Source organism: Eleutherodactylus coqui, chromosome 7 (assembly GCF_035609145.1).
Source record: "Eleutherodactylus coqui strain aEleCoq1 chromosome 7, aEleCoq1.hap1, whole genome shotgun sequence".
Taxonomy (NCBI): Eukaryota; Metazoa; Chordata; class Amphibia; order Anura; family Eleutherodactylidae; genus Eleutherodactylus; species Eleutherodactylus coqui.
In genome coordinates, this window is record NC_089843.1 from 183921899 (window position 1) to 183935869 (window position 13971).

Consider the following 13971-nt stretch of genomic DNA (forward strand, 5'->3'; position numbering starts at 1 on the left):
TCTCCACCAAAATAATGGGTGGAGACATGGTTTGGCAGTCCTGAGTATAAGGAAACGCCCCCAGCAGCTGATTGGCTGCTGCAGACATGCTCTCCTGAGCTTGGCCTCCTGCCTCCTCCTCCCATCCCCCACGAACACATGCCGCTGAAGCTGTGCCTGCTAGCTCTTGCAGCAATCCACCCTTCCACCAACCAGAAACATGCCCCTGAAAGCAGCGCCGGCACTCTGCAGCCGCTACTGCTGCTGGCCTCCCAGCTCCTCCAACAACCCTCCCGGCCCCCACCAACACATGCGCTGGAAGCAGCTCCAGCACTGAGGCTGCGGCCACTACGGCTCCCATCTCCCCTACCGGCCATCCCCTGCGGATTTCTGCCGCAAGAAACGCAGTAGAAATCCTTCCATGGGCATTCACCCTAAAAAGGAAGCATACCATTTTAAGGTCAATATAGATGATCCAATTGTGTTTGTGATATTGCAACAACTCAATGACTACATATTTTTCACAAAGAAGAACTGAATAGCCAATTGGGACTGCACCAAATAAACTGCCCTTGTGGTTGAGTTATAGATTGGATTTGCAAATTCCTCCATTAAACCATGGATGTTATGGTAATACACAAAGCCGCTGTCACTTCTGAAGTATTGCAGAAATGCAATTTCTCTGGATGGAAAGTAGGATAGCTTTGCTCCTTCCTCAGGCAAGTTTGTCTCATTTAGTCTTGAAGCAAGGAGTTCTGAAGCCTTTTTTGATAGTCCCAAATCTTGTGCCAAATCAATCAATAACTATGTTCTTCAAGAGAGGGTAGTTCAACGAAAACTGGCACCGGGATTTCAGCTGCATAGGACATTGGACTGATGGTAGACTAGAATACTCTACATGTATTTTTCTTGTTAGAGGTTTTCACTCTACAAGAGTAGCAGTTACTGGAATGATCTCTTGGCTCACGCCAAACCATAGGGATACCAAATGGCAACTTATCACGCGTTCCCTTCAACCATATCCGTAAACTCTCGACACACTGCCTGCACACCTTGTAGGGGCCCAAGACTAATCTGGATCACCAAGTTTAAATTTAAAATATGCAAAATAGGCTTGCTTGACAAATGTGCTGATGTTCGCACTTTGACTGGGAATGGAGAAACTGCCACAGATATAGCAAAAGAAATCAGGGCTGTTAAAGCTTTGCAACGAGAAATAGCAGATATAGGCAAGATCTGAAGGAAAGGAAGTAATGGCTCATTCAGACGAGCGTGGTTTTAGTGAAGTACAGGCGCGTGAAAAGATTGCAGGTATACTGCACTAAAAATCGTGTGAACGGGAAGTCTCAAGCTTAATTGGCTGTAAAATTGCTCATTCACACGATCGGGATCTGCGTGGTACGTGTTGTCCAGCTCCCATAGGAGTCTATGGAAGCTCCCACGCATCACGCACAAAAGATAGATCCGGTCCTATCTTTTCTCGCACCATCGTAACCATGCCTCTCCTATCCTAGTTAGGTGCGAGCTTTTTGCTTGTCTAAAATTCCTTCATGTGAACGCTTCTATAGGAAACCACTGGTTCTATTAGACGCAATCTTTTCACGCGCCTGTAATACACTAAAATCACGCTCGTGTGAAAGAGGCCGAAGTGCGTGAATAAAAAAATACATTTTGCTAATTTACTATATAGGGTGGCACACAATTCCTCACCACACATGTAACTGAATAGCCTAGACAAATAAACTGCCGCCAAGGTCATCCTCCACCCCTCCCCACTCAAGGGAGGTCCGCTCTCAGCCAATAGAACACTAGTGCTCCACTTGACCCAGGCTTAAGTAATCCCATTAAGATAAGCTGTAGAGAAAAAAAAACTGTATTTTTTTTAAAAGGCCTATTTTAGTCTAAATCACCTGAAAAATCGAAGTCAACAAAAATTTGGTTCAAAATTGTTCCCAGAGGCTTGTTGTCTCGGTAGCAGGGAAGATTATTCATTGCATAATGAAATTCATACAAAATCTCTAAAGTGTAAATATCTCAATCACATGTTGTGGAATTAAATCTGAAGCATGTGAATTTATGCCATGGATTGGTCAATGAGGAAGTAAAACATCTTGAACAAATCCCAATTGTTGCGAATTTCCCTGGAGATTACTTGCAGACCGGCAGCAAAATCTAGTAAAATAACAGAAACAGTAAAAAACTCAACCTCCTGCATCTTCTTCCTGTTCCAAACAGCGGCTTCCTGTTCCCTCCCGCAATCTCTACATCCTGGCCATCAATGATAGACGTGTGGTATAGACACATCACTGCTGCTGGTCACTAGTGTCAGGACATCACAGCTAGAAGCCAGGAGATTTCGGGAGAGACAGCAAGCCTCTGTAGGCTCCCAGTCTACAGCAACAAGTCTACAGGCAAATCTGCATCAAAATTGTTCGGCTTTGCTGAAGAAAATCCAGATCTGCTATGTGCCCTGCAAGAGAGAAGGCAGAAGAGGTTAAAAACTGCTTCTGCCTTCTCCTCTAGGTTCTTGGCTGTGTTTCAGGAGCAGAAGCTTTAATCTTATGCCGTATTTTTACTATCAGCCAGGATTAAAGCCCAGGTCCAAGCGCCATAAATTTACGACGCTTGGTCCTTAATGGGTTAATATTCTGGATTTTTTTGAACTATAAAATGCATTTTTTAGAAAGATTTTTCTTGCAAAAAAATCTCAACATTTTATAGTCTACTTGATCACTAAGAGAATTGTGCTGATGTTCAAAGCTGCGCAATTCTGCCTTCCCCTAGGATCAGGGCAATAGCACTAATTGAATTTAACCTCCAAATCCGCAGTGCGTCTGCAGATGTATTGCGCTCGCCATCATGTGAATTCCCCGCAGATGCGAGGCGTTTTTATGTCAAAACCGCCGTGGCACAGGATCGCGGCGATGTTGCATCGTACACCATATGAGCGGGTTAACGAAAAGCAATGTACTTTAACTCCATTTGTGGTGTGTATTATGCGATGAAGTCACGCTTGCGTCGGCCGACCTCAGGGCTCATTTATACGGGCGTGTACTTTCTGTGTGCAACATGTGAATGGAGTCAATGGACTTTCGCTCTTCCATTCACAACGGTATCGATACGCAGAAGTAAATCGCAGCATGCTCTATTTCTCCGTGTATCCTACACAGCAGGTATTGCATATGGGCAGCATTTCAATACGGGCACCGCTGAGAACGAGCAAAAGCGGCGCCCATAATACGCAGTGACCATACGCACACACTAAGAAAGGCCGCTCGCACATGAAGGCGGCAGAGCATTGTGAATTCAAATGTAGCGCTTTGCGGCGATTTCACTTTCGCTTGTTGTAGCGCACCCCATCATTGTGATGGGTGATGAGGTGCGCCAAACAAAGCAGACAGCGCTTGAAAATCGCAGGGCTTTCAAGCGTATGTCTGCAAGGCCCCATTAATTTCAATGGGAGCGTTAGGCCCCCTGTCCACGGGCGTGATTTCGCCGGCAAATCACGCCGGCTGAAGCTTTCCATAGCGTTGCTATGGAAAGCGCTGGCCCCTGTCTACGAGCGGAGAATCATTGCGAATTGCTCCGATTCTCCGCAGTCGGCCTATCTATCAGATGAGGCTGACCGCTGAGATTCGTCTGCGGCTGAGATCCGCCGTGGGATACCGCAACGCCCGTGGACAGGGGGCCTTATACCACGATTAACGCAGCGTTCAAAACTCTGCGTAAAGCCGCCTGCGGAATAAGACCCCGCGCCCCCGAGAGACCCCATACTCACCTCTCTGGATCCGCCGCGAGCGCCTCTGCAGTGCAGGGCGTGATGCGATTCCCCGCGATGCTTCCGCTGTGCTCACAGCACGTAATATCACGTCCCGGACGGCTTCCATAGTCTGTACAACTTCCCCCAATGAATAGGACACGCTGCGATTCCCTCCTGCACGGGAGGGTCTTGTATGGACTGACCCTGCCTATGGGCGGACATTGCTGCAGGGCTCACGGTCGGGCGTCTGATAATCCGCCCGTGTGCATTGGGCCTATCGCAGTAAAAGGCGCGTCCTGCAACAACACAACCCCCACACCGCCGCATGGAGGGGCGCGGGGCTGAGGACACCCGGCACTATAGGGTAACCTCTGCTCCGAGGAATGGCGGCGCGGGCCGACCACACAGGACGTTATTCCCGGTGTGAGAGGAGCCGCCCCGAGTCCAGCAGTCATTGCCGGCGGCTCCTCCCCGGTGGTTCCGCTTCCTGCGGTCACACATGGCTACGGGCTCCGGGGACATGGAGGTGGCGGGCGGCTGTGAGCACTACACGAGAGGCTGCGAGCTGAGGGTGAGGGGCGCCCGGGGCACCACCGGCCGGGAGGAGAGGGGGGGGGGTGGAGGCCGGCTGCAGCTGCGTGATGTACCTCACAGCAGCGGCTCGTCACTGTATACTGATCCCCAGAGGGTGCAGCAGGGTCCCCCTGACTACACAGGACCCCCAGAGGATGCAGCAGGGTCCCCCTGACTACACAGGACCCCCAGAGGATGCAGCAGGGTCCCCCTGACTACACAGGACCCCCAGAGGATGCAGCAAGGACCCCCTGACTACACGGGACCCCCAGAGGATATAGTCGGGACCCCCTGACTAAACGGGACCCCCAGAGGATGCAGCAGGGACTCCCTGACTACACGGGACCCCCAGAGGATATAGTCGGGACCCCCAGAGGATGCAGCAAGGACCCCCTGACTACACGGGATCCCCAGAGAATATAGCAGGGCTTCCCTGACTACACGGGACCCCTGGAGGATATAGCAGGGTCCCCCTGATTACAGGGACCCCCATAGGATATAACAGCCCCCCCCCCCCCCTGACTTCATGGGACCCCCAGAGGATAAAGCAGGGTCCCCCTGACTACACAGGACCCCCAGAGGATAAAGCAGGGTCCCCCTGACTACACAGGACCCCCAAAGAATATAGCAGGGTCCCCCTGACTACACAGGACCCCCAGAGGATATAGCAGCAGGGACCCCCTGACTACACGAGCCCTTCAAAGGATATAGCAGCAGGGCCCCCCAGAGGATATAGCAGGGCTCCCATCACTACATGGGACCTACAGAGGATATAGCAGCAGGGACCCCCTGACTACAAGGGACCCCCCAGAGGATATAGCAGGAGCGCCCCCCTGACTACACGGGATCCCCAGAGAATATAGCAGGGCTTCCCTGACTACACGGGACCCCTGGAGGATATAGCAGCAGGGACCCCCTGACTACACGAGCCCTCCAAAGGATATAGCAGCAGGACCCCCCAGAGGATATAGCAGGGCTCCCATCACTACATGGAACCTACAGAGGATATAGCAGCAGGGACCCCCTGACTACAAGGGACCCCCCAGAGGATATAGCAGGAGCGCCCCCCTGACTACACGGGATCCCCAGAGAATATAGCAGGGCTTCCCTGACTACACGGGACCCCTGGAGGATATAGCAGGGTCCCCCTGATTACAGGGACCCCCATAGGATATAACAGCCCCCCCCCCTGACTTCATGGGACCCCCAGAGGATAAAGCAGGGTCCCCCTGACTACACAGGACCCCCAGAGGATAAAGCAGGGTCCCCCTGACTACACAGGACCCCCAAAGAATATAGCAGGGTCCCCCTGACTACACAGGACCCCCAGAGGATATAGCAGCAGGGACCCCCTGACTACACGAGCCCTCCAAAGGATATAGCAGCAGGGCCCCCCAGAGGATATAGCAGGGCTCCCATCACTACATGGGACCTACAGAGGATATAGCAGCAGGGACCCCCTGACTACAAGGGACCCCCCAGAGGATATAGCAGGAGCGCCCCCCTGACTACACGGGATCCCCAGAGAATATAGCAGGGCTTCCCTGACTACACGGGACCCCTGGAGGATATAGCAGCAGGGACCCCCTGACTACACGAGCCCTCCAAAGGATATAGCAGCAGGACCCCCCAGAGGATATAGCAGGGCTCCCATCACTACATGGAACCTACAGAGGATATAGCAGCAGGGACCCCCTGACTAGAAGGGACCCCCCAGAGGATATAGCAGGAGCGCCCCCCTGACTACACAGGACCCCCAGAGGATATAGCAGGGTCCCCCTGACTACACAGGACCCCCCAGAGGATTTAGCAGGGCCCCTCTGACTACACGGGACCCACAAAGGATATAGCAGCAGGGACCCCCTGGTTACGTGGGACACCCAAAGGATATAGCAGCAGGGACCCCTTGGTTAACAGGACCCCCAAAGCATAGGAGCAGGGACCCACTGTTAACATGGGACCCCCAAAGACTAGGAGCAGGGACTCCCTGAATACACGGGACCCCAGTAGTCCTCCTGTCCCCTCATTGAATGTACTTCGCCTTCTATGTCAGTGTGAAAACCTTTCCTCCATATCAGGGCGTCGCACTCCTGGTCACCAAGGGCCACATCAGCCTAATGGCTGCCCTCATAGGGCCCCGGTCCGTTGTACAGGAAGGCCTCGTTCACGGGAGCGTATTTTTTTCACGCAATGTACAATTGTGAAAAATTACACAGCGTGACCCATTTTAGCGTGTAATATGCACCGCAGAACGCCATTGACGTGATTAGGCGGGCAAAATACGCAGCGAATAAACAAGAGTAGGGGCACTACATATTTACGCACCATTTTAATGCCCATTTGTGGGGTTATTTTCAGCACACATACACAGTGTAATACCGCACATAAAACCTCACCGAAGTAGCTGAAAGGCGTGGGTGTAACCGATCCGTAGTCGTGCAAACCGCGCATTTGCATGACCAAAATGTGTTTACGCCCATGTGAACAAACTAATAGTGCCCCCCATAGTGGCTGCAGTAGTAACTGCCCCCTCGTGTTCCCAGTTGAAACTGTGACCCTCCGTAGTGGCCCAAGTAGTAATAATGATCCCCACATAGTGGTCCCAGTGATTGCTGTCCTCCATAGTGGCCCCAGTAGTACTAATGATCCACAGAGTAGTCCCAGGGATGCTGCCCGGCCAGGGGCCAATAGTAACCCTCCTTCCTGTTAGCCTCTGGCCAGGCACCATTCCTACAGGCATTATACTCCCCCAGCCTGCAGCCCCGGTCTGGTGGTGGCGGCAGCCGATGCTGAGTTTACGACCTCTGACCTCGGTGGAGACATCAGCAGTCACAGACTCTGCTCTGCAGGCGGGGTGAGTACAATGCCTTTAAAGGGGTTATCCAGGCAGCATCCACCAGGGTTGGAGTGGAAGCACTCCTTATGTCCTTTATGAGTACCGGTGCCCAAAACTGTCCACAATATTCCATGTGTGGTCTGACCAGTGACTTGTAAAGCGGAAGGATAATCTCGTCATGTACCCCTAAAACTCTTCTGATGCACCACAATATCCTATTTGCCTTGGCAGCAGCTGCCTGACACTGGTTGCTCTAGTTAAATTTACAGTTATAGGGGTTTTGTCATAAAAAAAAATAAAAAAATCAGTATTTACCTATTCCTCCTCCGCAGGCAGTCTGCTTCACCGCATCAATACATGGACTGTCATTGATCTATTCACATTAGCGTGTACAGACTGCGTGGAGAAATAGATCGCAGCATGGCCTGTTTCACTGCTTGTCACGCAGCGAAAGCCCTATTCTTCTCTATGGGCAGTGTATGCAGCGTTGTCCATGTGCAATACATGGCGTAGGGGCGATGATACATACGCAGCCACGCTATGGGACAGGGAATTTTTTAAAAAATGACAGAAGTCACACTGCACATGACGGCGTGTGTGAGAGCCGCTGTCAGGTGCGGGGCACTCGCTGCCATACTGTGCCAACTCAAACAGACCAGTAATGAGCTAAATTCACGCGATCATGATATCACGCCGATGCAAGGCGTTTTTTGGGGGTTTTTTTTCACCTGGCATCACTTCTGTGCAATTGCGGTCCTCAGGCGCACGGTTCATTCGCATCAGAAGATCACAAGTGCTTTGCATTGATTTTAGGGGGAACCGTCGCCCAGCATGCGAGAGCCGTGCCATGTCTTCTAAGGTCGCATTGAAAACAATGGATGAGGGGTTCCGAGCGAACGCGCGAAGATAGAACATGCTGCAAAAAGAATTGCGCATGGGAATAAGTCCATTCAAAAGAATAGACTTCATATCTAAGCGAGTTTCGTGCAACGCGCAAAATGCACCCAAGATTCTCGCCTACGTGAATAATGTCCCATTTAAACGACTGTACGAGCGCTGATGTCATCGCTGGGTTTTTAGCCCTTGTGCAGAGCATTTAGACGAGCAGATCATCGCTGTGTGAAGCGGGGAGCGTTTACGCTCAGCGAGAAGTCAGTAATCCGCCGATGATTGTCATGCTATTTGAAAGTGAGCAGCCGATGAACTCTATCGAATAGTGCATGATGGCTGTGCATTTAGACGCAACGATTATCGCGCAAATTCCCTCTTTTGAACGAATTGTTCATGTGAATCCCCCGTGTAGATGGCCCTTTAACCTCATGTGCCACTTTTCTGCCCTTATCGCTATTGATTGTTCTCTAATACCCTGAAGTAACAGCGCCATAAGGAACTAGACCGCTGCTAGATCAGGTCACAGTACGGTTGCAGAAACATGCAAGTATTACACTCCTCTGAAAGCAACCTAATGCTGTAAATGCCTTTCAAGGGGTTTTCCAGGGAAATACTATTGATGACCGATCAGCTGAGCGGGCGCATGCTTTCAGCCCCGTAACAAAACAGAGGTTGTCGCGTATGTCTCTGTGCGCCACCCTCCGTGTAGTGGCTGGCACTTGTAACTGCAGGCACGGCTCTCATTGATTTCCTGAAAACCTCTTTCATCCCCAGTGATCTGAGGGGGTTGGACTACCAGGAATCACAGGGCTATGAAGAATACAGTACAAGCAGCTACTAGAATTGACATACCAGAAGTGCTGACAGACCGCTCTCCTTGTAAATACTATTTTGGACCAGGCGCTTGTCTGCACAGTTCATTGAAATGGAGAGTGCTCGCTACTGCCTCATCTTATTATCCCCTCATATTCATGTAAGGTCTGAAGGATGAGTTTGTGTAGTTCCATTTGAACTTGCACATAATGGCGATTTAATTTCTTTGGTTTCTCATGACTATATTATTTTCAGCATCAAACTATTAACCTTCAGTAGAACAAACAAAATGAAGAAGTAGCAGCAGTTGGTATACGAAGTCATGTTCTTTGCCTAAACTGTCGATTCCTATTCCATTGACTACTATATTAAGCATATTTGTGCCCCTTTTTGTCCTTCAGGCTCCTTGCTGTGGGAAATTTTACATTTGTCGCCTTTGCCATGACAGCCAGGAAACGCATAAGATGGATCGCTTCAAGGTCACACAAGTCCAATGCCTGAAGTGCAAGTGCATTCAAAAGGTACACTGCTGTTAGATGCTTCAGCTCCTTCAATGCATACATACCAACTTCTTACAGCCAAACATAGTAGACGGGGTATTTCGTAGATCAGTGGAACTGAATCTTGTACTCAGATTTCAGTAAGTCCTAGTGGGCTCCTTGGTTTAGAATGGGGTCCATCATGGTTCCTGTAACTTTGCTAAAGTCAATAGCGCTGCAGGTTAGGTTCATTCTTGCCATCAGACATGCTGGAGACCCCAATGCAAAATGCAACTGTGAACAGAACCTTACTTATCAGCAATTGTACTGTTAATGCGTAATAGGTTGATCATCGCCATGAACAGTGAGCAGAAGAAGTGAGCCTACATCTTATTTATCTGTAAGCAGATGGAGGACAATTGACATGCCTTCAGCCTAGAAATTATTAGTTATATAGTGCCTCCATTTTTCACGGTGCTGTACTGATTACTCTGTCGGTCCAGATCTGATAGACACATAAGGGCAAATTTTTATCATCGCCAGCTCGTCCGCGCTTGGGCTGCCCGCTTAGACTACACAAATCCTCAAAATTGTGCACTAATCATTCAGTGTTTCACGTTCCTATAAACGATCAGTTGTAAACTGCACGATAAGTACACAAGACAGCTGAAACTGAACGGCGAATGAGAAGCGCGCAATTCTCATTGGTCGTTGGCTCGCGCTTAAACTGAACGATTATCGTTCAGATTTCCCATTTGAACGATTTTCTGAGCGATAATCGTTTCATGTAAACGCAGTATTAGCCAATTTGTTTATTAGTTTTGGAGTGTGGGAGGAAACCAGATAATCCGTAGTTTTCTCTACTTCTCCTACTGCATCTTACAAATGGTTAAAGTAAGCTGTAACTGTAGACCTCATTACTAAAAGTTAGAATTACATAGGCCCAGTAATTAGATAGGCATTTATGTCACTTGTTTCTTTAGAGGCGACCATGTATATTCCGTAGTACAAAAGTGATATTTACATACATGAGGCATAAATCAATACTTTACACGTGTAACATAAACTCACTATTTACGCAGGTAACATTTGCAGATGGTTTTACCTTCAGTCCTTGGCTGGCACTGATCTGACAATACAGAAGGTTCTCCACTCGGTCTAAAATGCTTCATCTGTGTTGCTCAAAACGTTGTATAAATTTAAATGCCAAAACGTAATGACTGTATGTAATAACTGTAATCAGCAAATTGGACATGTGCATGTAATTTCTTACATTTTTGCACAGATTTTATTAGGGCCTTATACTTTGGGAACCACATACTAAACACTAGAAGCACATAAAATGCCCACACTTTGTCTGCCCTGATAACCTATCAATGGCTGAAAACATGACATTTAGAGATAATGAACCGGCTCACCATCAGGACACAGAAACATACAACCAATAAACAAACAAAAAAATAATCATGTGACTAACCAAAAAAGGGAACATAGAACACCTGGCAATTAATAATTAGAGCAAAATTAGGTCAGAAATAGAGACTGGAGCCAGTATGGGAATGAAATTTTCCCCATCCATCGTCATAATTTTTATGGCTTGGTGGAAACAACACTACTTTTTTTTTGCAATGACAAGCCCTTTAATTCAGTTCTCGCCTATTTTGCATATTGATCCCATCTCCGCAATGGTCATACGAATGCAACAAAGCAAGCCCCAACTTTGGGTCAGTTATCGCCTAGTCTGTTTTCTGACTAAGTAGGATTAGAGATGCGCGAGCACGCTCGGATAAAGCAGTTACTCGAGCGAGGGCGGGCTGCAGGGGTGAGTGGCGGGGGGAAGAGAGAGATCTCTCTCACTCCTCCCCCCTCTGCCGCCCGTCGCTCACTCCCGCCCCCCAACGCATGCTCAGACCAGTAAGCAGTTACTCGAGAGGAGAGCGATGCTCACTCGAGTAACTTCTTTATCCGAGCATGCTCGCTCATCTCTATATAGGATCCTTCTGCCATCTGGCTCACGCATCCTGGATCATTTAGATGTGGACATTCCAAATGTGGGGGTGTTTAGTCTGCATATCTCAAAAACATTTATTTCATGTGTCACGGGCAATTCATTCAATTCCAAACAAGGTATTAATTGTAACACCCCTTATGTAGTGTATCCCAGGGGAGGTGACCACCATCAATAATTACCTAGTAGAGAAACATACTGTGTTTTTCGGTTGACAGCCAGCGCCCCCTTTGGTTTAGATAAGAGATGTGAACTGATTTTGCACTACTAAGGCCAATTGCACACGAGCATAAGCATATTTGTGATGCATCTTTGCTGAATAAGCATTGTGTATTTCCGAGCGCATCGGCGTATTTAACTGTGCTTTTTGCACACGTAGGTCATGCGCAAAAAAACGCACACCAACGCTGTCAGCCATTGAAATGGCTAATAGCTTTATGAGTTCAAAATGTTCTCTTTCCCTACGCAAGTAAATAGTGTATTCTGCGTATTTTTTGGAGCAACCAAATTGCGCACACCAAATACGTGTATGTGGACTAACCTATTAAAACCAATGGGTTCTATTTTCTGTGTATTGCGCAAATTCGCTCGTGGGAATCTGACCTGAGGGTTAATTGTCAGGTGTTCTATCTCCCTTTTCTGTCCATTTTTTCTGCTAAGTCACATGATTACTTTTTTGTTTGTTTATTGGTTGTAAGTTTATTTTAAACTAAGCAGGTGCGCCGTGTTCTTGTGTTATGACTGAGAGCTGCTGTGGCAGCATGAAACGCGTCAGTTGTTGTGCCATTGTAGGTCCTTCCTGTTGGGATTTTAATAGGTCTCAATTAAGCTGAGATTTTATGGCGGTTGGATCTTTTTCTTGCTGTCTTCCGCACGCCGGTAAATACTAGCATCCGGATGTTTTTTAATTGTTTTGCGGACGCTAATGCATCCCTATGGGCGGCTTGATTTGTGGGTGCTTCGCAAATCAAATTGGGACATTAGGCGTAATTCCAATTCTTGGCTTTGCTCACATTGCAAATGAGCTCAAAAGCTCCTTTTTTTGGTTTCATCACTTTATAATTGTACCCCAAAATATTGACTTTCTTTCTTTTCCCTTTGGTGCTTTTTCAGGCTCAGCAGACTTGTGAACACTGTAATTGTATTTTTGGGGACTATTACTGTGGTGTATGTCATCTGTATGATAAGGACAAGAAGCAGTATCACTGCGAAGGCTGCGGTATATGCAGGTATGACCTAATAAAGTACAGTGCTCTATTTTAAAGAGGTTATCCAATTGTAAACTATTGATAACCTAACTTCAGGATAGACCATCAATAGTAGATTGATAGAGGTCTACTGTCTGGGACCCTAACTGATCAGCTGTTGACTGGGTTGGTGTGCTTATGCACCGAGCAGGTTTTTTTCAGGAAGCAGACAGCGCCGTTCCCACTGCAGTGCTCTGGCTTGGTATTACACTAAATGTTCCTATTCATGTCACTGGGAACTTTACCTACAATACCAAACTAAGCCACTGCGGAGAGAAAGGAGCTGTGTCTGCTTCCTGCAAAAATCAGCTCAGTGCATCAGCGCGCCGGCCCGGCTAACAGCTGCTCAGTGGAAATTCTGAGCCTTAGAGCCCCGCTGAAGTAGTCTTGATGATCTACCCTGCAAATAGGCCATCAATTGTTTCCAGTTGGTAAAGCCCTTAACGTAAAACCTTGCACAATTCAGGGCCTGAGAGACGTCACTTTATGACATTTTATGGAATATTTGATAATTACATTTTCATCTGCGTTTTCTAGCACCTACAAACCACTTTTAGACATGGTTTCTCTGCTTAAACTGCAACACCTGAAGGGGTTGTTTCATGAAAACCACCCTTTTTAACCTCTTACCATCACAGGGCATACATTTATGTCCTGGGTGTGCAGGATTTATATGGAGAGCGCTCGTGAGTCAATCCTGCTCCACACAAAACCTGTGCTGGCTGTCTGTAATGGCCGATACCTGCCCGCAACAGCCGCAATCAGCACTAATGCTGATTGCAGCTATTAACCCTCTAAATAGCACGCATTTAAATACCATGTTCTTTGTTTGGTGGTTCCAAACGCCCCCCACCGCCCCTGCAAAAAGACTCCCAGAGCTGCCATGGATAAGTGCTTTCCAATCAAACATCACACTGTATGAGCGCTCAAACAATTGTAAGTTCAAGTCCTCAGTTAGGAGCAAAATAAGTTTAAAAAAAAGAAAGAGATATATTTTAAATAAAAAAAAATAAAAGAAGTTCAATGAAAAAAAAAATTCTCATGTTTAAAATAAAAAGATAAAATAGTAAAATAAAAGCATATTTGGTATTGCAGCATCCGTAAAAGTGCGATCTATCAAAGTAACCCATTATTTATCCTGCACAAACTCAAAAATGATACCAATAGAAATTGAAGGATGGCCCTTACACAACTCTATCAACAGAAGAATAAAAATGTTATGATGGTCAGTAGATGGCAGCAGAAAATGTCATTTTTTCCAAAGATATTTTATTTTTTAAAAGTAAAACTACATAAATTTGGTGTCGTACTGTCCCACAGAATAAATGTCATTTTTGCTGCAATATGTACACTGTAAAAACAAGACACCCTCCCTAATGAGGTTG

General features: G+C 47.6%; 1 protein-coding gene across 3 annotated transcripts in view; it reads left to right on the forward strand.

The window, feature by feature from the left end:
• Positions 1-4034: 4034 nt before the first annotated feature.
• The window catches only part of RCHY1 (ring finger and CHY zinc finger domain containing 1), a 44113-nt gene continuing 34176 nt past the window's right edge, over positions 4035-13971 (forward strand). Inside the window, exons 1-3 of one of the 3 annotated variants that reach the window (XM_066574077.1) lie at positions 4035-4103; positions 9254-9373; positions 12453-12568. In XM_066574077.1, the coding sequence (XP_066430174.1) occupies positions 4065-4103; positions 9254-9373; positions 12453-12568 (275 nt within the window). In that variant the 5' untranslated portion in view covers positions 4035-4064. Of the gene's footprint in view, positions 4104-4198; positions 4311-6560; positions 7167-9253; positions 9374-12452; positions 12569-13971 lie in introns of those variants that run through there. The other 2 variants (XM_066574076.1, XM_066574078.1) reach the window with 2 other exon arrangements.